The sequence below is a fragment of the Trachemys scripta genome, chromosome 10, assembly GCF_013100865.1.
Source record: "Trachemys scripta elegans isolate TJP31775 chromosome 10, CAS_Tse_1.0, whole genome shotgun sequence".
Lineage (NCBI taxonomy): Eukaryota > Metazoa > Chordata > Testudines > Emydidae > Trachemys > Trachemys scripta.
The window spans coordinates 7,669,681-7,694,615 of NC_048307.1; the positions used below are offsets into that span (position 1 = coordinate 7,669,681).

General features: G+C 48.3%; 1 protein-coding gene across 9 annotated transcripts in view; it reads right to left on the reverse strand.

Annotated features, from left to right (window-relative positions):
• Positions 1–24,935, reverse strand: part of MPRIP (myosin phosphatase Rho interacting protein) — a 171,336-nt gene that overhangs the window by 16,843 nt on the left and 129,558 nt on the right. For 5 of the 9 annotated variants that reach the window (XM_034784567.1, XM_034784562.1, XM_034784563.1 and 2 more), the window contains 10 exons: positions 23,000–23,068; positions 22,324–22,413; positions 21,667–21,776; positions 20,609–20,647; positions 16,000–16,591; positions 14,831–14,947; positions 7,429–11,307; positions 2,275–2,422; positions 1,413–1,530; positions 384–543 (listed from right to left, as the gene is read on the reverse strand). In XM_034784567.1, the coding sequence (XP_034640458.1) occupies positions 384–543; positions 1,413–1,530; positions 2,275–2,422; positions 7,429–11,307; positions 14,831–14,947; positions 16,000–16,591; positions 20,609–20,647; positions 21,667–21,776; positions 22,324–22,413; positions 23,000–23,068 (5,322 nt within the window). The remainder of the gene's footprint in view (positions 1–383; positions 544–1,412; positions 1,531–2,274; positions 2,423–7,428; positions 11,308–14,830; positions 14,948–15,999; positions 16,592–20,608; positions 20,648–21,666; positions 21,777–22,323; positions 22,414–22,999; positions 23,069–24,935) is intronic. The other 4 variants (XM_034784566.1, XM_034784569.1, XM_034784570.1 and 1 more) reach the window with 2 other exon arrangements.

The window sequence follows — 24,935 nt, forward strand, 5'->3', positions numbered from 1 at the left end:
GCAGAGGGGATACAGGATTTCCCCAGCCAATGCTGTAGTGGGTTGTTTTGTCTCCAGTTGCCTTGCAAGGCTCCCTCTGTGGGGCTCCCCATGCATTCAGCCCCATCTGAGCTACACAGCATTGCACTGGGGAGACAGCTGGAGAAATGCAGACACCATACAGGTCCTGGGGGCAGGGCTGGGAGAGCTCCCCTGCCTTTGGGCTGCCATGGTGCTAACATTGCTTTAGGCCAGGACAGCAGAGCAGGCACCACCAGTGCAGATCAGCTGGCCGGCCTTGCATCCAACTTCTCTTCCCATAGGAGAAGCCACCCACTGCCCCAGAAAATCCCACTGAAACCTGAGTGGCCAGGCGAGGAGCTCTGGGGCAGCTGGTGCCTCACCTGATTGTGTGCATTGAGCTCCTGGTTCTCTCGCTGGCACTGGCGGAGGGCCTGCCTCTCAGCCTCCAGGGCCTGGGCCAAATGAGCGTTCTCCAAGCACTTCTGGGAGTACTGCTCCGAAAGGACTTCCAGTTCCCGCTGGACCGACTGCAGCTCCTCCCTGCAGAGGGGCAAAGCCAAGAGACAGATGGGCTGGGGCCATGTCCACAGCTTTCCACCGATGAAGGGGGCACTCCACAGCACAAGGTTAGCAGGACATCTGCTTGGGGGGGGGGGGGGGAGGGAGACACTCTGCTTTTGGAAGAATCCCAGGAGGCCAACTATCCTCCTTTTCTCTTGAAACCCTTGTCCCTGCACCAGAAGGGACCTCTGGCACCTGCAATGGAGGCACTTCAACCTTTCAGGTACTTCCTTTGATCACTTAAAATTTTCTCTTTGAGAGTATGTGTGGGTGGACTGGGCTGAGCACAGATGTGTTATACATGGGCATAAAGCCTAGTGAAGCAGCTCTGTTCTTCCTCTAACTCCCCTACGAACACAGATTTGGTCCTCGCTGAAGGCTAGTGCTTTTGCCTTGTGCAAACAGATTTGATTGCGCAGTAAAAAAGTTCCAGCGGCATGGAAACCACCACCATGCATCTGCACACTACGGTGACGATCACGAAGAGAATGCTGCAGATACAGGTATCTGGAGACTGAAAATTTCAAGATTTCTGGGAGCCTACAACAGGGATGGCAGGGGCTGCAGGTTAGGATTGAGGAGCACTGGCAGAGCGGTGTGGAGGTCCGGGACAGGGCACAGGTTAGGATGGAGGGGCACTGAGAAAAGCTTCCACATTACCTTCTATAACAACAGGTCTAACTCTAGCTGAATGCCTCACTTCCAAGAGGAGTAAAAATCTGTCCTGTGAGTCAAGCTAACGTAGAGCATTAGCAGCACATCGTGTGTGGGGGTGGGGGAGGGGAGGCGCGGCGGAGGGGGAGGGGAGAGGTCGTGGGAGAGAGAGAGAGAAAGAGAAAAAAACCTACAAGTACTGTTTCCTGAGGGCCTCAATATCCGAGTTGACACTGCTGATCTGGGAGCGCTGGGTCTTCTCCAGCTCCCTCTCCAGCTCCTCGCGGTGGGCGTTCTTCATGGCTTCGATGGCTGCACAGGACAGAAAGAGGATTAACGCTCTGCAGGAGGAGATGCATTTATCACTTGGTCCAAAGGTTCCCCCCCCTTCCCCCAAAACGTGAGTCACCTTGGTAAGTCATTTTCCTGCTTCACAATCACTTTATTACGTGGCACTGGCCATAAAGCAGTGAAAGGGCTTCTGCAAATCTTGCTTTTTAATAAAGTTCAACAATTGCCTGATTCACAGTTTATTTCCTGAGTTATGGGACTCCGAATGCACAAGGCCTGGGCTCCGGCATTTTATATTCTCACGGGCACTGAAGAATGAAGTCACTGTGGAATCGGTAATAAATTAGCCCCAGCAATGAGTAATGCCTCCCTCAGATGGAGCGAAAAACTGACTGGGCTACATCATCGCCAAGGAGAGGAACATCAGAACAGGACAAGAGACGGGAGGTGGCTCTCCATCAATCCCCCCTCCCCCGCCCCATCAGCCCTTGCCCCTCACCCAATTGTGCCCCAGAGCCCTTGCACCCTCCCCCAATTATATTCCACGGCCCATGCTTCCTCCACCCACCCTGCTCTCCCACTGTCAGACTGGAGACTAGCCCTTGTGCTCTTCACTGATCATGCAGCACTTTCTGTCCACCCTGCCTTGCGCTGAGTGCTCCATCCGCCCCTCCCCCCCTTTCCTCATGCACACAGCTGAGGGGACCTTCTCCTCCCCTCAATGTCACACAGATCAATGGCGCAAGTGCTCTGCTGGGCCCTTACCCGAGATGGTAGCGGCTGTTTCTTCCGCTAGCAGGCGATCTTTCTCCTCCCGCAGTTTCTCCAGTTCCCGCTGGTGCTGCCTCTGCAGATCCTCAATCTTCTTCTGATGCGTCTCTTCCATGGCCGCAAACCCACGTTCACATGTCGCCTGCAAAATGGAAGAGGAGCTGGAATTTACCTTCTTAACAAGGTCGGGAGCGACACCATCTCAGGCAAGGTGCCTGCAGTGAACACACACACTGCCCAATAGCCTGAGAAGGGAACACAACGCGGATCAGCCAACAGATGGACACACAGATAATGGATAAGTAAGCGCGTAGTAGGGGCTAGCCCTGCCCTAGCCATGGGGCAGGGACTGGCGAATCTAGGGGGTCTTTCCCATCTCTAATGCTATTAGGCAAGGAATGGCCCAACAGCTAGCCAAGGGGGGAAAATTCCATTTTCAAGATTGCTCCAAGGGCCTGATCCAAAGCCCACTGGAGTGAATGGAAAGACTAGCCTGGACTTCAGTGGGGTTGGCATCAGGCCCTAAATGGGGGAAGGAAAATGTATTTAACAAGGATGCATCCCTACCGTCCCTTTGGTAGCTTTCTGTCTTCTACTGCATCTACCTTTCAGGTCCTGCACCATCTCCCCTAGTCTGTGCTGGAGTTCGTTCCCTCCTAGCCCCCACCTGGTTCCTCACACTCCCCTCGGACCCCTTCACCTCCTTTGTGCCATTCATTGCTCTCTGCACTTGGGACAACTTCACACGCCCAGAACAGCAGCCTTCAGCACATCCCCTGAACTCCAGGAATCTTTCCCACGTCCTCCCATCCCAAACTTCTGCTGCTCAACCTGAGTGACAGCCTCTGTACGGGAGTAGCACGTGATGGCAAGCACAAGGGGGTTCTGCAGGCCAAGATGCAGATGCATTGGCAGAGAGGTGTAGGGGCCCAGGGCTGGAGTACCACTTGGTATGGTGGGGAGCCATTTGCAGGGCCATGTGTGAGGTCCAGGACAATGGCTGCAGGGCCTGTTTGAGCTGCAGTGACAATGCTCTATGTCGGTGGGGAAAGGGATTACTGGCGAGTTTGCATAGGACGTAGCTGCACCATGATGGGCTCTTAACAGATTACCAGTTCCTCACTTTCAAAAGCAATTAAGTTTGCGCTTTCCAGGCTCTTTTCAAGCCCCTAATCTCCAATGCAGGCTATAGAAGGAGCATGCAACCACCACTGAAATGCAGCCACCTCTGGGGTGGAATGTAGCTGTTTAACAGCAAGACTGTATTATAGTTTAGGACAGCAGGTGAAGGTGAACAAATACCACATTCAGTTGAAACTGTCTGAGGAATTCAGGGTGCTAGAATTAGTTACCAGAGTTGGAATTCGGCTGGGACAATGGGGCCATCTCTTGGGGAAAGCGCTATGGGATTTATTAATAATCACCAACAGTGAGGTCTTGAATTTTGGTTCTCCTCTAAATGATGGCACCTCCTGCATCCCAGCACTGGGACCTCGGTTCTGCAGACCTTCACCCACTGCATCACCAGCATTACCCTCTGCAGAACAGAGGTGCTGCTCTTAGGAGCATCAGCCAATTGCTGACCAGGCCTGGGGAGATCCAACAGCACCACAGCCCACATGTTAGGGTGTAGCCCTAGATCCTCCCTGTGCTTGTCCATCACAGAACCAAACAGCCTCTCTCCCGGGTGTGTTTGTTGGGTGGGGAGAGAAGCTGACAGCCCTGATCCTCAGCATCTCTACCCACCAGCTCCCACTAAGCACAGATGGCTGAGTCATGAGTTGCATGGCTTCTGCTTAGATTTTGTTTTATTTCATGAAGGTGCCATATTCCCCGTGCCAGGCCATCAGCTACAGAAGAAAATGTTTTTACCAGTACTTGGCTCCCGTGCAGGAGCCAGCCCTGTTTCCGCTCTCAGTAGGTCACTTTGGAGGCCCACCCTGGCTCAAAGATTTCCCTTCCACTTCAGAAGCCAGCCAGCTCCTCTAATCTGCTCCTCCTGGCACCCCACTTGGAAAGAGAGCTTTGAAAACGAATCAGAAGGGCAAAGCAACTGGGAATTACAGCTTCAGTTCTCCACACAGCAACAAATGCGTTTGCCAGACCCATACTCCAGAAAACCAAGCAGGAGAGATTCCAGGAGCTTCAAAGTGCTTCGCGCTCCTGGATCAGATCCTGGGCAGGGCCTATGAGGACAAAGCTTGGTGTTGAGAACTAGAAAACTCAGCTAGCGAGGTCAGAAACGTGCCTGTATTCAGGGCTGTGTTACAAACCTGACACAGAGCTAAACTAGCCAAATGGTCCCATCATACTTCATGAACCTCTTGGCAAACCGGGCTGGAGTCATGGGTCAGATTCTCCTCCTATTTATGCCAGTTTGAGACAGCTACCCTGACTTCACTGGATTTCTTGATTTTACACCAGTGTGTTTGGTGGGAGCCATGGAAACTTAACTGAAAAGGTTAAGTTGGTGAGTTTGAGGTCAGAATGAACCCAAAGCAGAATTTAAGGGTTGTGAACTGACCCCCCTGAAACTTCTACCCCAAAAATCCAATCCTGCATTGCCAGTTTCTCTCTCTGCTCTATGCTCTCAGCTATACAGCCTGGGACATCAAAGTCTGTTTTATTGAATGACAGCATTGACTGGAGGAGGTAAACTTTAACCTGGCTTATCTTCAGTGGCTAACGTTTAATGCCTCCTGTATCAGTACAACACCTGCTGGGCTTATCCTGTAGCATCAGCACTAGTTATGGGCCTAAGTACTCATGTAGGACTTAGGCTGTGATTCCAGAGGTGAGAGTGTTACCCACTGAGCCCTACCCTACTGGTTCTTATTCTTAAGAGTCCCCTGTTCATCATCTAATGCTATGTGATCAGTGTGAATTCTGGGTCCGGATTTGATTCTTTGGCTTGCTTTTTTACCCAGAGGCATTTTTCATTTTCTCAGCCTTGTTTCTTGCTAATAACCCAGTGCCATAACCTATCTGGACTTGGTTGACTGAGTATCGGGTGAGGTAGCTTTTACTATGCTAGGATCCTTATCTACAGGCATAACCTAGGGAGGAAAAATGGCAAGTGCTTCTTAATAACATTGGTTGGTAGGTCCAGTATTTCGTTTACTGTAAATGCATTGCTGTAAATCCGAGAAATTAGAGTAAGCACAAAACAGTATATGTATTAGTGAGGGTCGTAAAGTTCTCCAGAGTATGCAAAGGAAAGGAGAAAACAAGTATTTTAATGCTATTTTAATGTGTGTATTAAAGAGTTTTGGAAAGTGCCTGGGTTAGCTTCCTAGTAACCAAGATTAATTTTATATTTTTGTTTCTGTCCCCTCAATTCATACAAGTAAGGGAGGGAGGGAAGGCAAGAGGGAGGGAGACCTAGATCTCTCTCTCTGTCCTTCCTCAACACAGGTCTGCCAAAGGTTACTGCTCCATTGTTTTTCCATCTGGCAAACTGCAGGTTTCCAGCAGTCTCCAATAGGGAGAGTCACAATTTGAAAACAGCTGAGGCAGTGAGGTCTAATGGCTGTTCGAGTCAGTTTGGAAGCAGCAAAAAGGCCACTGTGGGATGCATAATAAAGGGAATTGTTTATAAAGCAAGAACGCTCTTCCTCTTGGAGCCTATTTGGAGAATGGCATGTTGCCCGGGGCACTGATTCCAAGGTCTTTTTAGTTTTCAAGGAGAGAGTAACTGTGATGGTGACTGGGCTGAGGGAGAAGTTGGATAGGAGTTTAGGAAGTGATTTTCCTGTCTTAAAAAGAGTAACTGGAGTTTGGAGCGGTCTGTGGAAGTCATGGCAACAGATACCCTAAGACTTGTGTGTTTAAGAAATGCGGTTCCCGTCCTTCACACTCTGATCTATCCAGCACCCCCTGCCGAATGATGGGTTTGTCTCTCAGGAGACGGAAGAGGGACTTGGGTAGAGCTACCATTCTTCCCAGGCTAAAAGTTCTATGTATCCAGAAACTGGCATAAACGCTAGCCCCATCCCTTACTTCCAAGCCTTCCAGATTGCACCGTTAAACAATGCTGCTGCTGGACTCAGCTCTCTCATCACTTTAAAATCCCTTTGCCGACTCTGGAGGATTATTGCTCCCTTCCAAGCACCTCTGTCTGACTTGCTTTTGCCCATGAACCCTGGGTCCCTGCTTGCAGTCTGGATTGGCTGACCTTGTGGTACTTAAGCTCCATATTCAACCTGGAAATCAGCTCGAGCGCTGTTTGCAAGTCCCTATTTCACTGCTACAGAACCAGCTCCCAGCTGGAAATGGTCTCAAGTTCAAAAATCAACAGTCTTGAGAAGCTGTAATGCGGGGTGCTGCTTTTATAGCCAGCCCTGAATGGTGGAGCATCCTGTGTAAATGCATTTTGTGGCCATTGCTCCTGTTCCTTCAAACTTTGTTTCTGCACCTACTTCTGGGCTCCAACAACTGTGCACTGTTTGTCACGTAAAAAACTGCAGGAAAAACCAGCAACGCTGGATTTCCCTGTTAGCCACATCGAGCCGAGATTAGTATTAATTTTTCGTCTATAAAACTTGTCCTCTTCTAACGAGCCAGATTGTCCCCTCCTCCCACAAACATACGTTTTGAGAGCTTACGTTTTACATTTCGCATTAGGGCTCTGAAGGCAAGGGAGCTGGGCTGGGAGTTTGATCAGACCGGGAAAGAGAGCTCTGCAAAGCTGCTTTGCCCGGAACGTATGACTCAGGCATGAGGAGAACACTGCAATGTTCGTGTCTGAGGAGGCTCGGTTGCAGCGTGACATTATTATAGCCATTTTGGACCCCGACTCCCACCACTAACTCACCAGCAGCCTCTGCCGCCGTTCCCAATCAAATCATTCTCTCTCACTGCACCTGAGCTTTTTTAAACAGCCAGGTACAAGGGACTGGAAACGCTAAGCAATGCATTTAGAATGCATCCCAGCACCGAGAAGGGAATCGTGGAGAAAACGAACGTGCATTGAGAGAGACTTTACAGGTCATTTAAAATTGGTTTGGTTTCTCTTAACTGTCTTAGGTTTTATGGGGAGTGCTGTCCCTGCGTGGGGAACCATCTGTACTAGAAGGGCCTCCCAGCAAACTGGAACATTGCATTGATAGGAAGGAAGGGTTACGGGGTAAAATTAAATGTATTCAAAACCTTCAGGTTCTCAAAGTCTTTCTGGTATTTTTCCCTCAGTGCTGAAGCATTCCCCTCCACGTGCTTGTTCTCCAGCTCGTCCCTCATGGCATTCATCTGGGCCTCCAGCTCTTGAATGCGCTCTCTCAACCCGTGCATGGAGTTTAACTCGCTCTCGGAGACCTGCATCCCACCCTCGGGCTGATCTGTTGCCCACTCATTCCCATCACTGGTTTCAGACCCTTCAGAAGGCAAGGCTTCTGGGTGCTGCCTCTGGTAATTGTCTAGTGTTTCCTGTAAGCACTGCAGGTTCTGGTTGTAATGCTCCTGCAAAGTATGCAGTTCCTCATTGTGGATGGTTTGTAGTTCCTTTATCTTGGCCTGGAACTTTTCCTCCAACATTTGCATTTGCTCAAGGTGATACGTCTCCATGTTTTGCTTATCTCGGACGATGGCATCAAGTTGATTTAGGCCCTCTGTTCTCTCTGCCTTCAGAGTGTCCTCCGTCCTATTCAACTGCTCAATCACATTTTGCATCTCCTCCTCATACCTGCCTTGTAACTCGCGTAAGTTTTTGCTGTGTTTGTGCTCTTCTTCTTCCAAGAGCCTCCGCTGATTGTCCAGCTGAGAGACTTTTGCCTTAAGGTCTACATTCTCTCTTTCAATGATGGCGATCATCTCGGCATATTCACTCTGCTGCTTTCGAAGCAAGTCTTCATACTCCTCACGAAGGGCGGACACGGTCTTTACGCGCTCTTGACACAGAGCATCCATGTTTTGCAAAGACTCTTTGTAAAACTTTAGCTCCCTTTCATACTCGAGTCTAACTTTGAAAGCCCCATAACAAACCTGAGCCTGGATAATTGCATCTTGAACTAACAATGATGAATAGCGCTCAAGATCTCCCATGCATGTATGATATGAAAGACTTTGAGAAATTTTTAGGAGCTTCTGGCAATCGCGTATGGCTTCCTCAGGGGACAAGGATAGTAAGGCAACAGATATTTCTTTAAGAACATTTGCTTTTTCTTTTAGTTGTTGGGCAAGGTCTTCTTGAATGGCAACAAGAGCTTCACTACTGTGGTCTGGCAAACCATGGGCCTGCATCATCTTGGCTGAATCTTGACAAGGCATCTCCTTGAGGTGGCTCCTATCCCAAGAGGTTTGGGTTCTTTCTGAAGCATCCTTTTGGATTTCAAGTGCTTCAGAAATTTGATGCATAACCCTGTCAAATTCAGAGGTCCTGTATGCTTTGATGATTTCCTCCAACATGCATTTATGTTGCTGGAGAGCTGTTTTGGTATTGTGGAGGTCTTCTTCAATTGTTTTTAACCTCTGATGAAAAGACTCTCGCATCTTCTGTGCAACAAAACCAAGTTCTGCCCTGATCAACGTAGCATCAGCTACTGTTTGGACAAGGCATTGGGGAAAACTAAAACTAACTGCTTCTGTTTTGCTTTCTACCGCCTCTTCTCTGGTGCCTAAATGCTTTCTCAATTCTTCCACCTGGCTCCAAAATTCACCTTCCAGTAGCAGCTTCTTAGATAAGATGTTGGCCAAGGCAATTGCTGTGTGTGACACATTTGCCGGCTCTAAAAAAACCACCTCAGCTGTCCCATGAATCTCTCTGAGAATCTGGGAAATCTCTGAGCTTGCATTTTTCAAAGATTCTGCTATTTGGTTGATCAGGGAGGCTTCGAATGCTATCCTCTCAGAAAGCAATCTTAACTGGTCTCCATCAGACATTTCAACTTGCTGCTGCTGCGAAATGAGTTTCTGTTCCTCCAGAAAACTCTCTTCTGCAGGTGGAGTTTGAGCCACGCAGCTTTCGCTCGGCTGATAATCCGAGGAGATGGGTGTCCCTTGCAAGACCTGGACTGCATTTGACAAGGTGGTTTCCATGCTGGACAGAGTGGTAAGAAACAAATCTCTCTCTTTCTCCTTGTCAGATTTGGGTAAAGCCCTTAGCTGTTCTCTGCATTTTTCTAAACAGATCAGGGTTTGATCATTTTTCACTTGGAAGTCTCCCAGCTCATTGACATGATTTTTTATCATTCTGAACTTTTCCTGTCTCTCATTTTCCAGCTGTGAAACCAGAGCACCAACTTCGGATAAGCTAGCTTGGAGCTGTTCCCTAAGCTGAGACTCTGTGCTGGCCCACTGATGGTGGAGGGCTATCAGAGTTTCCTGGTTATGGCCTTGCTGGCTTTCAAGCTTCATGGACACATCTTTGAGCTTTTCCTCCGTGATGTAAAGTTTGGTTTCCAGGGAATGGATGATTGAGAGATAAGTCTCAGAGTCACTGGTTCCTGAGGCTGGGTAACCAAGAACTGGTTCTGATGACATGCTTTCCTCAGACAGTGATCTGTCCTGGCTTGTGTCTGAAGACGTACTACTAGTCCAATTTTTCTCCGACCCATCTGAATGGATGTATTTTTGACACTGGATGTTTGAGAAGCGGATTCTTTGCCTTTTGGCACCTAGGGTTCCTATATCAGGCTTCGTTAAGGCTTTCTGCTGTAGCTCTCGGTCTTGAAGCTCTGTAGTCTTCAACAGAGACTTAAGTTCTTCGGCATTCAACATGGTATGCTCACCAGCCTGTCTCTGGCTGGTCTCAGGACGTTCAGCATCCTCCTCCTTTAGTGCATAATTCAAACCTGTAAGCCCCTCAGGAGCTGGCATGTCTGAAATGTGACTTTCATCAGCCTCAATGCAGAAGTCCTCTCTCTCTTTAGCACATGGTACTGAGTCCACATTAGCTAACTTCTTTAAAACCTCTTCTTTGGCCTGTAGCCTTACTTCTGTTTCCTCTAAACTGCTGCCCAAAGCTGCCATTTTAACCAAAGCCTCATTGAGATCTTGATCTTTCTTTTCAACAATTCTCAAGTGCATTTCCTTAACGTGTCTCAGCTCTTCCTCTTTTTCTTCCAGCACCTTCTGCACGCTCTGGAACTGATCTGATACTTTCTCGTACAATTGCTCCAGCTGATCATAGTTGGTCTCCTCCATTTTCAACTTTGCTTGAAGCTTGGCAACTTCATTATCGGACTCTTCAACCTGATTCATCAGCTCTTGGAACCTACATTTGATCTGATCTCTCTCCCCTTCAAGTTCCTTGATGTCTTCAGCAAGCTTCTGGATGCTGGCCTCCTTCATCTCCAGTTGCTCCTCTAGCTGGTGGACAATCTCGCTGCCTTCAAATTTTGCGTTCAGTTTCTCTTTCTGAAGAATTTCCATCTGCTGCTCATTGTTTTGAAGCTGGTTCTCGTACTCGCTGGCCTTATCCTCCACCTCCTTCAGACTCTGTATTAAAACCTGCTTTTCCTTCTCACAGCTTTCCAACAAAGCCTCATAATTCTTCTGCAACTTCTCCTCCATTAGGATCCGAGCCTGTTCGCTAGCATTCAGCTGCCTGCTCAGGTCTGCAATCCTGTCCTGGAGCCGCTGCACTTCTTTCTGGTGGTCCCTTTGCAATGCCTGTTGCATTTCAAGATCCCTCAGCTCCTGTGTCTTTTCCAGCAGCAATGCCTCTGCATTCTTTAGCTTTTGCTCACTGGCTTTTAACTGGGAGCTCAGAGTGGTCTCGCTGTGCTGCCACTCCTCCAGCTGCTCTTTGGCTTTCTCCTTCTCACTCTTTAAGTCACTCTTCAGCTTGGCCAGAGTTTGCTCTTTGATGGATAGCTCAGCTGCAGCATTACTGAGCCTTGCCTGAAGGCTCTGAATCTCGGCTTCATGGTGCCGGATCACATCCTTTGCCTCACCATAGCTACGTTTCAGTGACTGGATCTGCTGATTGATTAGCTCCTGACGCTGGCACTGGGCTTCCAGCTCACTTTGGAGGTCTTGATTGACTTTATGGAGCCTCTGCCAGGCACCCGATGGTGAGGCTGCTACCTCGGTCTTAAAAAAATTGATTAAATACTAGATTAGTAACACTTGGATCCCAGTTCTGAGTGTCACACCTCTGGCCAGGTCTGGCCATGGGAAAGCTCCTTGGATTGTTTTGGCTGCTACCCATATGCTCCCATTTTGGAAGGTTTCTGTTCTTGGCACAATTTTTTTTTAAGGGGGCAATAGCTGCTTCTGATTAACAGAAAATACAGATGGTAACATTGAAACATCTCTAAGGTAACAGTCTATGAGAAGCAAGTCAAACAAAACCAAAACAATGGAAAAGGAAACACTAGTAAATAAAACAGAGACAGGAAGGGAGTGAGGACGAGAGGGAGGGAAGGGAACAGGTTGGGGAGAGGAGCTGCTCAATTTGGTGTGTTTGTTTGTTTAGTTTGTTGTGAAACAAAAAGTGCACAATTCCAGGTAACAAAGTCCTTCAGAACAAAAACAATAACAGGAAGTGAGGTTGAAAGTAAATGACATCACTTCCTGCCAAGCCACAGGAAGAGGAGATGGCTGCCATAGTGATGTCATGTCTATAATAGCTAAAACAGGCTTCTTCATCTGGCTGCTCCTCTTTTTTTAAAAATATTATTACTACATCTTAAGAGTGGGGAGGATCTAATCTCTCTACCTGTAAAAAAAGACAAGTGAAAGGGAAAAACAGGTACGATGAGAACGTAAAATAAAACAAACCTTTGTGAGATTCAAACCAAAGCAGTGTAGCATGCAAAGAGAAAACTCACAAAGAGAGTCATGCATAAGTCGACAGAAATTATATATCTTTAAAAGAAATACACAAACAGGAAGAGGCAAGAGAAGCACAGCGTTAAGCCTATGAATTTGGCCTGCCTTGCTGTACTGTTTGCTGGTAGGGAAAGCCCACAGATGTGACACTCAGTTATGTTACATTAAAGTCATGCTTAACACCAAAAACATGCAAGAATATCCACCCAGGACAGGTTAGTAAAGTGACCCCCTCCCTCACCAGAGCTGGAAGACATTCCAGGTATCTAAAAGAGAAAGAGTGAGCGCTAGCGCTTTACCACCGGTTAGAATTCAAAGGGTTCAAGATATTTCAGTTGTGATTAAACTTAACAGCAAGAAATGTCAGAGGGGTTACAAGAGCTCAAAAAGGGCTTCAGTGCACGGTGCATGCGTCAGTACCAGTTCTTGTTCAACCGCTTTGTTATTAAGAAATGTGCAGAGTGTTTGATGCCAGTCTAGAGCCAACAGTATTAATGCCCATGAAAGGTATCTGTCAAAGGATAAGGACTGGGGGTGGGCAAGACCTTAAAAAATTCAGAAGCGCCGTTCAGGTAAGTACCCTAAAGTTTATGCAGACTTTCTGGGTCTGCAGAGTAGCGCTGGAACGCTCCGAGATTCATAAATTCCAAGGCCAAAAGGGACTATATGCAATCATCTCATCTGACCTCCTGTATATCACAGGCCGGAGAACATCTCTAATATAATTCCAGAGCATAACTTTAAGAAAAACGTCCAATCTTGATTTAAAAATTGCCAGTGATGGAGCACCTACCATGACCCTTGATAAATTGTTCTGATGGTTAACAGGGAACAGGATCCCTCTCTCAGATACTAATGGTTTCTTGCTGGACTAGAAATACTCAATTCTCACATGGAATTTTGGCTCTGCCGCTTCCTACCGGAATTAGAAAATGCAAAGGCAGCCATCAAAGGCGGAGAGGGGGAAGAAAGGTATTCTCAGACTCTCAACAAGATTCAGTTTAGTTTTAGATGAAAAAGTGGGTTGGTTGGTATTGTGTTAGAGCGGATTTGTGCCCACCTACTAGGGACTTTGATTCTCGCTCTTATTCCTAACTTCAAAGGCATTAAGGCCAACTCAGAATGTCAAGCGTGGTGGAGTAGGTTTTGGTAGCCAATTTTGTGCTGGTCTACGATTTGCTGGGCTTCAGTTTAAGGGAGGTAGGATGCCTTCGCTCTAGGGAAGCCGCAGTTGGTCTGTTGTTGCGGAAATGTGGGATCCTGCCCAGAGCCAGTAGCCAACATGAGTTGCTGCCATAACAGAAGATCAGACACAGCCTAAGAACAGGAAGCTACAGTTGCAGATCGTGAAGTGGCAAGTCCAATGAACATTTGGGAATTTGCTAATAAACACAGGAATTGTCTAGCTTTCTTCTCCCCTCCCCATGGGTCGGCCCATCCAAGACCTTTATCCCTCTCCACCCTCACAAGCCCTTTTTCTTGCCAGCTATTCTTCCAATTTAAGGGGGCTAGGTAGAGCTCCCAAGTCTGGCAGAGAACTGGCAGCAGCATGTTAAAAGAAGCTCTTCTCTCTTGGAAGCTTAGGGTGCTTCCTCTGCAGCACAGCTGGCTACTTTGCTAGCTCCATTTAGTTTTCCTCCTGGAAGGATCTCCGCTCTCCTTTCAGAACCTAGGGAATTCCTCCCTCCCCAGAGATCCAGGCTGCGACTCCATCCTTCTGGACAAACACTGCACAGGAGGCTCCGTGCAGCTTGGATTATAAGCTCCTGGGGCAGGGACTGTATCTTCCTATATGTTCATACAGCATGGGCCCTTGATCCTGACTGGGGCCTCTCAGCCTTCCCACAATACAAATACTAACAGATCAATCCTCCTTCTCCAGAGGGGTGACTGACTGAGCGCACATGGTGCTTCTTGCCTCCCTTGGGCAAAGCATGCTACCTTCCCAGTGCTTCCAGCCCAGGAAGTGGGCACAGCCTTGGATGCCAAACCCAGCCCCTCCGCCCTTCCCGCCCCCACCATGTGGCAACGTAGAGCACAGCCACTAGCCACCTTGTTCCACAGCAGGTAAAAGTCAGCAGGTAAAATTCTACCTAGATCACAGAACAAGAATGAATTCTTGCTGAGCCAGCCTGCTACAGCTCCGTAAGCTTTGCCTCTCCTTTTGAGGCACGGCTGGAGACTTCTTTGGCTGTATCTAAGAGCCTATAAGAGAGTGGGGAGGAAGAGAGTAGCTGCTCCTCTCTCCTTTCCTAACCACTCCAAAACACAATTCCAGGCCTGGTTCAGAGCCACCAGCCTTTAATACAGCCATAAGCCACTACAGCGGTCCATAAGAAAGGCCACGTGGCCAGAGCAGAATTCACAGCCCTGAATGCACAGAACAGGAGACGGGGGTGCGCACACGCATGACACTGACATCAAAGTGAACTTTGTCAAGGTTGTTTCCACTATGCATCTGGGGCTCATTTTCCTTTAGTGAAACCTTGCTGGCCATCATATCTTCTGTCTCTACACAGATATGGGTGCCCTAGGGGGATGAGTTCCTCTCCACCAGAACCCAGACCATTGGAACAGAAAAGGAATTATTAAAGAAATGCTCTTTATGAAGCCGGGAAAGGACGATGGCAGCTTTTAAGAGAGGCCAAAGTCTCTTGGGGCACAATAGATTTTGCACATTTCTGCTCCACGCTGGACGCACTCATGAGCACCCTGGACTGAAGCCCAACAAGTTCATTTGCAGGTGCAGCGAACGATGGAGATTTCTCTCTCACTCTCCTACCTGCAACACGTAGCCTTCCCTGGCACTCTGCTCCCGGCCCAGTGCCACCTTCAGTTGGCCCTGCAGGACCCGGTTCTGCTCGAGGAGGTCTGATGCCTCCTTCTGGCTCTGCTCCAACTGTTGGAAATGGACAAAGACAGAACCCAAAGGGTTGGTTGAGGAAGCACGGGAGGAAGAGGTTCAAAGGCACTTAGCATGGAGCGAACTCCTCTCTTCCTGCTGAGATTGGGGCTTTATTTCATTTGACAACACCCCACTCGCTCAAACCAAACACAGAAAACCCCAACGTTGTGCATTTGTTTAATTTGTGAAGCTCACTGAAATGAGAGATTAACAGCACTGGCAGGAGCTAGGCATAATCCAGGTGAGCTCTCCTTCCCCCGACCACAGCTCATTTCTGACAGCTCTGCTAATGCACCTTAATTCTGACCTGCAGCAACTAACCCATGTTATCATAGAATATCAGAGTTGGAAGGGACCTCAAGAGGTCATCTAGTCCAACCCCCTGCTCAAAGCAGGACATGCCAGACATGAGCCTCTTCCAAGTGAGTTGAGCTTCCAAGGTAGCTCCTTTCCCAGCTCATTTATGGCATCAACTTTCTTTTTAGTTTCCAACAACACGAGATTGCTCATTGTCCATGACAGATAAGCAGAACCAGCTTTGTACACTTACAAGGTGTGCAGGTTGGCTGAGCTGTTGTGTGCACGTGCACACACAAAATCACACTCACAATTACAGGTTCAGAAGTTGAAGCCTGATTTCAGACAGGATTAATATACTTGACCTGCTCAGGTCACAGTGGAAGGCTTGTTAATAAACAACCACTACAGCCTCCGGTCTGGCTTGACTAGAAAAAGAGGCCAAAAGATCCCCATTGCAGTAACTGTCCTTCCAGGAGATGTAGACACAACAAAAAGACAATCAAACTGGAAGAGAATGGGAAATGCCAGGGTCATGGGCCTGGTCCCTGTATTTCCCCAAAGGGGCCCTATAGTGTTCACTTATCCCCGTTGCTCTTAATGCAGCAATAAATTCACCCCATGACTGAACTGTCCAGCTATGACCCACTCTGGTGTAACAGGAAGGCCCATTACCACACAGACTACGGCAGCTCAAGGAGCCCCTTGGAGCCAAAGCCCTGGCTTGCTCCCTACTCCTCTCATTTTACCTCCTTCTCCAGCAGTGAGGTTAGCTGCTGCTTGTGGATCCCGTCGTCTCTGTCGTCCGGCTGGGCCACGTGCAGGGGCATGATGGGGATTTGCTTCTCCTCCCGTAGAGGGGTCGTCTCCACCTGGTGCCATCGCTGCTCGATCTCCACATGAACGTTCTGTGGCTTCACCTCCCCTGTGATGGGCAGACCTGGGATCCTGTCCACCTCCATCCTCAACACGTCCTCTGGGCCTGCCCCATCAACAGCATCGATCATCTCAAAGCGCTTGCGCCTCTCCTCTCTCCGCCGAGCACGCTCCCGTTCCAGCTCCCCGGGGTCTGCGTCTGGAGCGCTGGGTTCCCTGGGGAAGACCGTGGAGCTGCTCTTCGAGGGCTCTGCAGCAGTGGCTCTCTCCTGCGCCAAGGCTTGCTGAATGGGGCGGAACTCAGCCCAGTCAAAGGTTTTGGAGCGCCCCTCTCGCCTGCGCTCCCGGGCACGGCTCCGCTTCTGCTCAGGATCCATCTCAGCTTGGTCCGAGTCCTGCTTCTCACTTGGCTTTGGACAGGTCTCAAAGGAGGAGCTGGTTTTGCTTTTCTCTTCTGGCAAGGAGCTGTTAGGACAGAGGAGGAAAGAAAACATCCCTCAGTCCACTACAGAGATGCAGCCCACGATCACACTTGTGCCCAAAGAGCCACTGCCACAGAGACAGGATCAAAGCCCATTGAAATGCCATGTGTGTTCCTGGGCATCCCTCTCCCACCATCATTGAAGCTCCTCATGGTATCGCGACTTCGGCCAGGAGCTACTGCTCTCCTTTCCCCTCAAACTCTGTGTATGAATTTAGTGCTGATGGAAGGTGCCAGCTGGCAGCCCAAGGACGCAAAGCCCTTTAGCTTATCAACAGAGCGGGGCAGCATAGGTAGCAGTGCAAACTTCCCCACACTGTCCCCTCGCCACTGTGCCTCAGCGTTGGCTTGGGAGGCCCACTCCTCCTTCAAATGCACCCTGCTAGCAACGAGAGGAGTTCTCTCAGGACTTGTCCTTCTCTGCTGAGACCACCACCAAAGGGGTCTATGGCAGTACTGGGATGTGGGCACTTGTCCACTAGGAACAGGGCTGAGGCCAACCAGCAGCCCTCAAGTGCTAACTTTATAATCATTAACACCATGGGTAGGCTTTGAACAGTACATCCCTTCTGAGCCATCCAGTCCTCATCCCATTGCCCCGTGAAGCCCTCTTTCTAACCATCATGATCCTTCCACCCAATTCATTTAATGAGGCCACAGTCATGTGTTCGTTGCAATATTGCAACTGGTCACTACCACAGTGATTCTGGGATGTAGCTTCAAAAAGGCACGGAGAAGGAGGCGGAGGTTCAGCAGTGATGGAAGAGGAAGCACAGGGAAGCACATGACCATCTGGGAGGGGTTTGGTAACACCTTTACGGTTTTTCCGAGCTTGGCAAAGGCTCACCCAGGAACTTCTCCATGCCACTCTCTGTACTGAAAACACAGGCCCCTGGAATTGTGATCAACACTGTAGTCCTGGACTTGGAGACCATGTGCTCTTATGCTTCCCCCGCTGGGCCAGCAGCAGCACAAGTGCTGTGCACGCTACTGCAAATGTCACTGATGATGCCGAATGCTCAAACAAGAAAGTAAATCAAAGGAAGCAATGGCCCTCTAGTGCTGAGTTAGAGGGGAGTGGGATGGGGGAAGATGTATACTTGTCAAGCAGGAAAGGGTAAAGTTAGTAGGGAAAGGAAATGTATGTCCAAGCTTCTAAAGACAACCTATAATAAAGTCCTGGATTATTCAATAGAAATGCAGGCATGCCAGCCTTGTACATGCAGATTAGAATTAAAACAAATAAAAGGTCAATAAGCCAACTCCATGGAATGTGATTCCCACAGAATAATTCTGGCCCGGAGGGTCTGGGAGACATTCACTCAAACCCTGCTGGAAACAGAGCCCCAAGTGGTGCCATTTCCCAGTAACTCCACCCATGCTGTTGAATTCACCTTCAGCTTGACTAGGCCTTCCTACCTCTGCCCTGATCTTGCTCCTCAAAGGGACAGTACCCCCACATTTGTACTTAGCTTAGCTAAGTACATTTGTGTTCAGCAAGCTTTGATGTGTCAAGCAACTTAGCTTTCTGCGAGGGTGCAGTGAAGAGAACCATAAAGCCCTTGTTTGGGGCATTCACTGCAGCCAACTAAAATTAACGCGGTAAAATTTTAAATTTAAATTAGTGGCGATATCCCATCTCCTAGAACTGGAAGGGACCTTGAAAGGTCATCGACTCCAGCCCCCTGCCTTCACTAGCAGGACCAAATACTGATTTTGCCCCAGATCCCTAAGTGGCCCCCTCAAGGATTGAATTCTCAACCCTGGGTTTAGCAGGCCAATGCTCAAACCACTGAGCTATCCCTCCCCGGTACCTTAACACTGGAGCTACATTCATGAAGACTACCAGCATTTACAGTGGGTGTAACAGCAGAGGATTTCCTTGGAGTATTTACAACAAAAAGGTTCCTCCCCACCGGTGCCCCACCAAAACCCATATGTGCACATGTCCAAAGAATGCAACATAAGGGAAGGACTCTGCATGGTTCCTATGCTAGTATCTTCCGATGCACTTTCACCCACAAACTACAGGCTCAGGTGGGCTTAGTTTTAAGAAACTCTTGCAGTTTCAGGTTTATCTTTGAAAATCAGGCCAGAAAGATGCTCTTCAGCTCTGCCCACCGCAGCTAACAAAAGAAACTTCCATACTGCACCATGATGAAACTGCACTGTTTGAGTTCAGAGCTACTTTTGACCCTCATGCCTGAAGCCCTAAAGGGATGCTAGATGTTTCCAAAGCAAACGTACAGCCAGCAAGTCAATCTGGTTAACTGGTAAAAAAAGCATTTTACACAAGTTAATAGTAAAGAGACATTGTCTTAAAACAGAACGGGGGTTGGGAACAAAGAGAATCCCTGGACTACCAGCCACTGTCAGAAGACTGAAATGATAGAGCTCTGACCCCAGACTTCTCAAAACGACTCGAGAATGCCCTGTTGTCATATCTGTTACCGGCTTACTTCCCCTCTGCACATTCCAGAGGGGCACGGATTACAGGTCACGGCATATGAATAGCATTTAGAAACGAACTGAGGAGGATGCAGTGGCACTGATCTAGGAGATAAAACGGAAGTCTTGGAAGTGCCCAGCAGCCCACACATTGCCATTAATAATGCTCGACTATTTCCCACCTCCAACCCATTTTTCTCCTTCTGCTCAAATGAGTTACCTCAGCCCACATTTGCCCTGGAAAGGCAATCACTGGCCAGGAGGTGGGGTGGAGGGAGCTTTTTAATAGCTGTGGGGAATGTCTAGTCACTGCTCCTTTTAGGTCAGGAACACTGCGTGGTAGAGTTCAAAAATGGTATGAAATTGGCAGGCAACTGTTGCTAGAGCTGGCTTGGAGACTGAGCCCAAGTAGGAGGTGGATGGAATTAGCAGGTAAAGAAGGACCCACTTGCTGTGCTTAGCACATGCATCGTTATTTTATTTTTCTGGTGGTGATTATTCTGACCCAACTAAAACTTTTGCAGTTAGACTATGAGCTCTTTGGTGCAGGGACCATCTTTTTGTTCTGGTTTTATACAGGTCCCAGCACAATGGGGTCCTGGCCCATGACTGAGGCGCATAGATGCTATCACAATGCAAATATTAATAATACTGTAGTTTAAAACACGTATATTTGACTTAATGGATTTCTGGAGACATAACACAGGGCAAATAAACAGATGTTAAAAGGGGATTAAAGTGAGTTTGGGGTATCAATCCAGCTCCTAGTGGAGAGATGCTGAATCATCATCACAGATGGTCACCTTGGGGGCAATTTCAGCAGATTTATCATATGCTGAACTGACCATGAAGACTAAACTGCTCTGACCCCTTGACACCCGAAGTGGGATATAGATCATCGCTACTAGCACTGCAGGGTAAAGCACTTGCAAGCCCTTAGCCCTGCAAGCCTCCTGTGCTTTGGCTCTCAGCCTCACAGAACTCCTGTCTAGCAGCCATTTCAGAACGTGCATACGTTAACAACGTTCCCCAAGATGGGCTGGTGCACCCAGCGCATTGACAAATACACGAGGATAAGTGCACTACTGGGATCATATTTACAGGACAATGGTTTTCTCTACATTCAGTAGTTCCAGCTTAGTTATGGGGAGATATGCTCAAATAGTTCTAATCCACATCACTGACCACATTCACTCATTACACAAAAATTCTGAAATAAGCTAAATTAAAACTATTGCAATTGACCAAGATTTATTTTTGCTAACTTGACGAAACAGGAATTTACACAAATCCTTAGAGGTTTAACGGTCTCCTCTAATTTACTTGGTCTTGTCCGTCTTCGTAACTATGCACATCGGAAGATACCATCGGAAGATGGGGAAATCAAGTATCAAGACCAGGTTGCTTCTTCTCTTCTTTCTCATTTTAATTTTAAAAAGAAATGAAAATTTCAGGACTTTCTATCTGGAGTGCAGAAAACGGGGAGCATGCAGTGACTCACAAGTGATACAAACCACAGAACGTTAATACAGGAGAGAACACAGTTTTCCAACCTGGGCTTCAGCACCGATAGTTTCAAAGAGAAGTTTTTCCTGGGAATGCATGGAAATCAAACATATGAGGAGTGAGGAAAGAGGAGGACTCCCAGAGAGCCATATGAGATCCACCAGCCAGCTCTGTCAGGGGTAAGGGGGGGTATTTGAGTGGGAGGGGGGAAAGAGATCACGGAACATCTCTGGATAGACAGCACTGAGTGGAGAGAACTCTTCCACTGATGCTGGGGGAAATCAGGCACAAATTCAGTGGCTGCCAGTTGAGTATGGATAAGAGAAAAGGGGTTAATCGTGTGGGTGCATTGTCATTCACTACACAACAGACAGCCAGGAACCCAGGGATCAGGATGTGTGTGGCTTGATGCAGTGCCAAACTACGATAATTTTTAGCTGAGAGAAAGTAAAGCCCACTCTGCCCACAGCAGCAAGGTCTGATAGCAGGTACTATATGAAATTTGTGGGTGCCTTCCTCTTGTACTGAAGGCTTTCCAATTGGACTAAGGCCACCCCATGTCTTACGTGAAGGGGAAGAAGTTATGTAGAAGGTCAGAGGAGAAGAAATGCTTCTCACAGAGCACAGACTAAAATGGGGTTCAAGCAAATTCAGCTTTTAATTTCAAAAACAGGCATTTGCTGAGGTGACAGGTTGATCTTGCTGAAGAGAGGAAAGGGGAAACCCAATATAACCAACCCCAAACCAGGGCTTGCACACACATCGAAGAGTGACCACGAATACAGGTGCGTGCCTCTAGGTCAGGCAGGTGGGTGTGCAAATGACCATTAGCAGATGCAAGCTGGAGGAACGCTCCCTTCTGCAGATGGTTGCACATCGGTGTGCAAAACAGGAGGAATTTTGGCTCTATGCGCCTTGTGCTGATTGCGAAAACTGCAGGAGAGCAAAGGGTGTCCAGCCTAAGCCCAGAGAATGGGAGTAGCGACAACACTGAGTGGGAGGGACCAGAAACAGAGTCAGAAAGGGGGTGGGTATTTCTGCACAGCAAGTGAGAGGATAGAGGGGGATGGGTAAGATGGGCATCGTTCTTTTCCTAGTTCTTTACCTGGTCACATCTGGAGCAGCGGTGGGGCGAACGTGCTTCATGATCGTCTGGATCCAGTTTCGTCTAATCCCAGAGGTCATGGCAGAGAGGGTGAATTCCCCTTCTTTAGTCTAGGCAAAGAGGAGGAGCAAGTCAACATGGCTGATTCTAGTGGGCAGCACTTCCCTTCAAGGGGTTGCCAGGACTCACTCCCCAGCCCCACTCTTCATCCCTCAGTGCAGAGACTCTAGAAAGCTAGGTCATAGTGCGGTACCATGTAGACAAGCCCTGAGTTTGACAGATGTCTATCACTCAAGTCCTTAAGAAGGTTTTCATTAAGTATTTGAGAGAGAGAACCGTCAAATCCACTCCTTTCTCCCTCTCCCATTTCTTACCAGCAACTATTGATCAAAACATGAACCAATGACTAGCCAATCACATGCTTCAGGGCACAAGCTGGTCACCACCTGAGGGAGTCAGGAAGACACTTCCCTTCCCATAGGATAGTATCCACAGTGAGGTGTGTTACAAGAGTGGTTTCATCTGCCTCTGACCCATCCAGCATTAGTGACTGCTGGAGATGGACCACTGAGTCTGTTGGGATAAGGAAACATCTGCCACCCTCACTCCAACTGCTCCCCACAGCAGCAATGTTCCCGTTCCCCAAAGCCTTCTTACATGGATCTGGAAGCCATAGTTTCGCTGAACTGGATATTCCGTGACGTCATAGCATGTAGACAAATCAATTTCTCCATCCAAATCAGCTGCCTGGGGAACGAGAGAGGAGAAAACTGTAGGGGTTGTTGCACACTAAAAGTGTGCGCGCACGTTCAAAAGCGGCATCTAACAAGAAGCTACTTAAGAAGCTTCTCCACAAGATCAGCAGTCTCATTGTCAGCATCAAGGACTTATGGCGAGACACCCAGTAGAACCCATGGAGACATATTAACATGGATGCTTCAGCCCCATCAAGGGACCTGCAGAGTTGGGCTAAAGGGTGATCAAACTCCTGTTCAAGAAGAGACGTGGCTTTGATCTGGGGTTGCACCAAGCTCTGCCTCTCACTGAATCCCCGAGGACTGGGAACTTGAAAACGAGCACTGCTGTGGATGCTCTTGTTGCTGGAAGCACCCAATTAACTTCAATGCACGCCCAGGCTTTCTAATCTTCTAGCTAACTTGCGAGGCACAAACACAAATCCAGCCGGGAACCTGAACTCCCCACCCAGGACACAGCTGTGTTCATATGGAGAATTGTAGGCGCAATGCTGGAAGTCGGGCCCACTGAAGTCATTTGGGACTTTGTCAGACTCTGCAATGAATCGGGTTTAAACTCTGAGAAAAGAGACGCCTACCTCCTCTGCCACGGAATCCCTGTAGTATCTCAGGCTCTGATCCGTCAGCACAAACCAGTGTTTCTTCCACTAGGAAACAAACAAGGCAGGCCCTTTAACAAGCTGTTCCTTTCCCACGCCTGAGGCGGCTGCAGTATCACCTCACAAGGTAAAGGTAGACCAGTTGACCATCTGCTTTGTTGTATAAACAGCTGGGCAGGCTGCAATTACCAGCTCTGTGCTCTGGGGGAAGAGGGGGGTACTCAAGCTCTCCCAGCTGAAAGCCAGTAGAAAGATCAATGAGAGGGAAAGGGATGCTGAGGTGAGTCAAACATGTGACTTCCACCTATAGGATCCTCTCCTGTCTGAGCAGGGACGTTTGTTGAGCAAACAGTCTGAGCTGCAAAGGCTCCATCACTCAATGATAACACGGGGCCATGACCAGAAAAGTCATCACAAATATGCTACCTTTGGACCTTCAGAGTCCTAGCCTTGCAGTTTACTGACAAGACTCCGTGTTTAATGGCTGCATTCTTAGGCTCGGAAGGACGTGTTCTTTATGATTTATGAACTTGGACAGATAACATTCCTGTTTATTTCTGGAGTGTATAGGAACTGGGTGTTTTCCTTTAAAGAGTTTGTTTGTGACCCCTCCAGTGGTGTTCCCTGTCTGTTTCAGAGGCCCCCACAATCCTGCTAGAGCAGCAGTGTGTCTATGTAGCTAGGCCTTGCATTTTGCATGTAGTTAGTATCACAGTTATTTGGATCCCACCCACTGTGTTTGCAAGAGTCCTTCATATTACAGCTATTGTGTTAAGAGCAAAAATCAATCACAATAATTTCCAAATATTTCCCTTGTTTTTGTCAATTTAAAGTACTGAACTATTACTATTATTTATATTACTTTACCGCTTAGGAGCCCTCGTCATGGACCATGGGCCCCACTGCATTAGATACTTCACAAAGCTTGAACGAAAGGACTGATCCAAAGAGCTTACAATTTACATAAGAACGGTCGTACTAGGTCAGACCAAAGGTCCATCTAGCCCAGTCTCCTGTCTTCCAACAGTGGCCAATGCCAGGTGCCCCAGAGGGAATGAACAGAAGAGGGCAATTTATCAAGTGGTCCATCCCCTGTCATCCAGTCCCAGCTTCTAATAGTAACACAAAAATGGCCATACTGGGTCAGACCAGTGGTCTCTGAGACAAGAGACAATGGATGGATACAGACAGGCGTTTCTTTCAGAACTCACATCCTAGCACTTCATTCAAAATGTTGTAGCTAAAAATCAGTGTTTAATAACCATATTAATTGCCTTGACTTGCTGCCAGGGAGATTTCAGTTCTCCCATCCAAGAGAACCAGATCAAACAGTTCTATGCTTTCCCTTGTAAGTGTTGCCTCTCAGTTACATGCACTTGTGTTTCCAGCCCTGTTTGGCTGGAAAGAGACATTTCCTGATGAGAACCGAACCCTGCCAAACCTGAATCTCTTATCTCAATTTGTAGCCTTCCCCCCCCCCCCCCCAAAGAGCTGACCAAGTTATGATTCCAGTCTGTAGTGCTGGGGATTGATAGACAGGACAGAGCTTGGCTCTTCACCCAGCAGGCCGAGCTGCAGTGGTGGCAGGCAGGAGAGCACTGCTAAACCAAATGCACTGGGTGTGCAGAAAAGCAAGGCACAAACATGATGTCATTTTTACAGTCAGTCGCTCTCCTGATGGTAGCGGCACTTTGAGCAGAGGATGGACTCCCCACCAATTCCCCAAGCTTCAGACTCTGTATCCTAGCCCCAGCTTACGCAGGCCACATCACTCCCTCCCGCACTACCTCCTCAAACAGATCGGGGGGAAGCAGGGGGAAGACCTGGGGAAAATCAAGGGAGGGGATTATTTATAAATAGTAACATGAGCTCAATCACAGCCCAGTATCAGCTGCCAAGACTGTGGGAGCTGAGC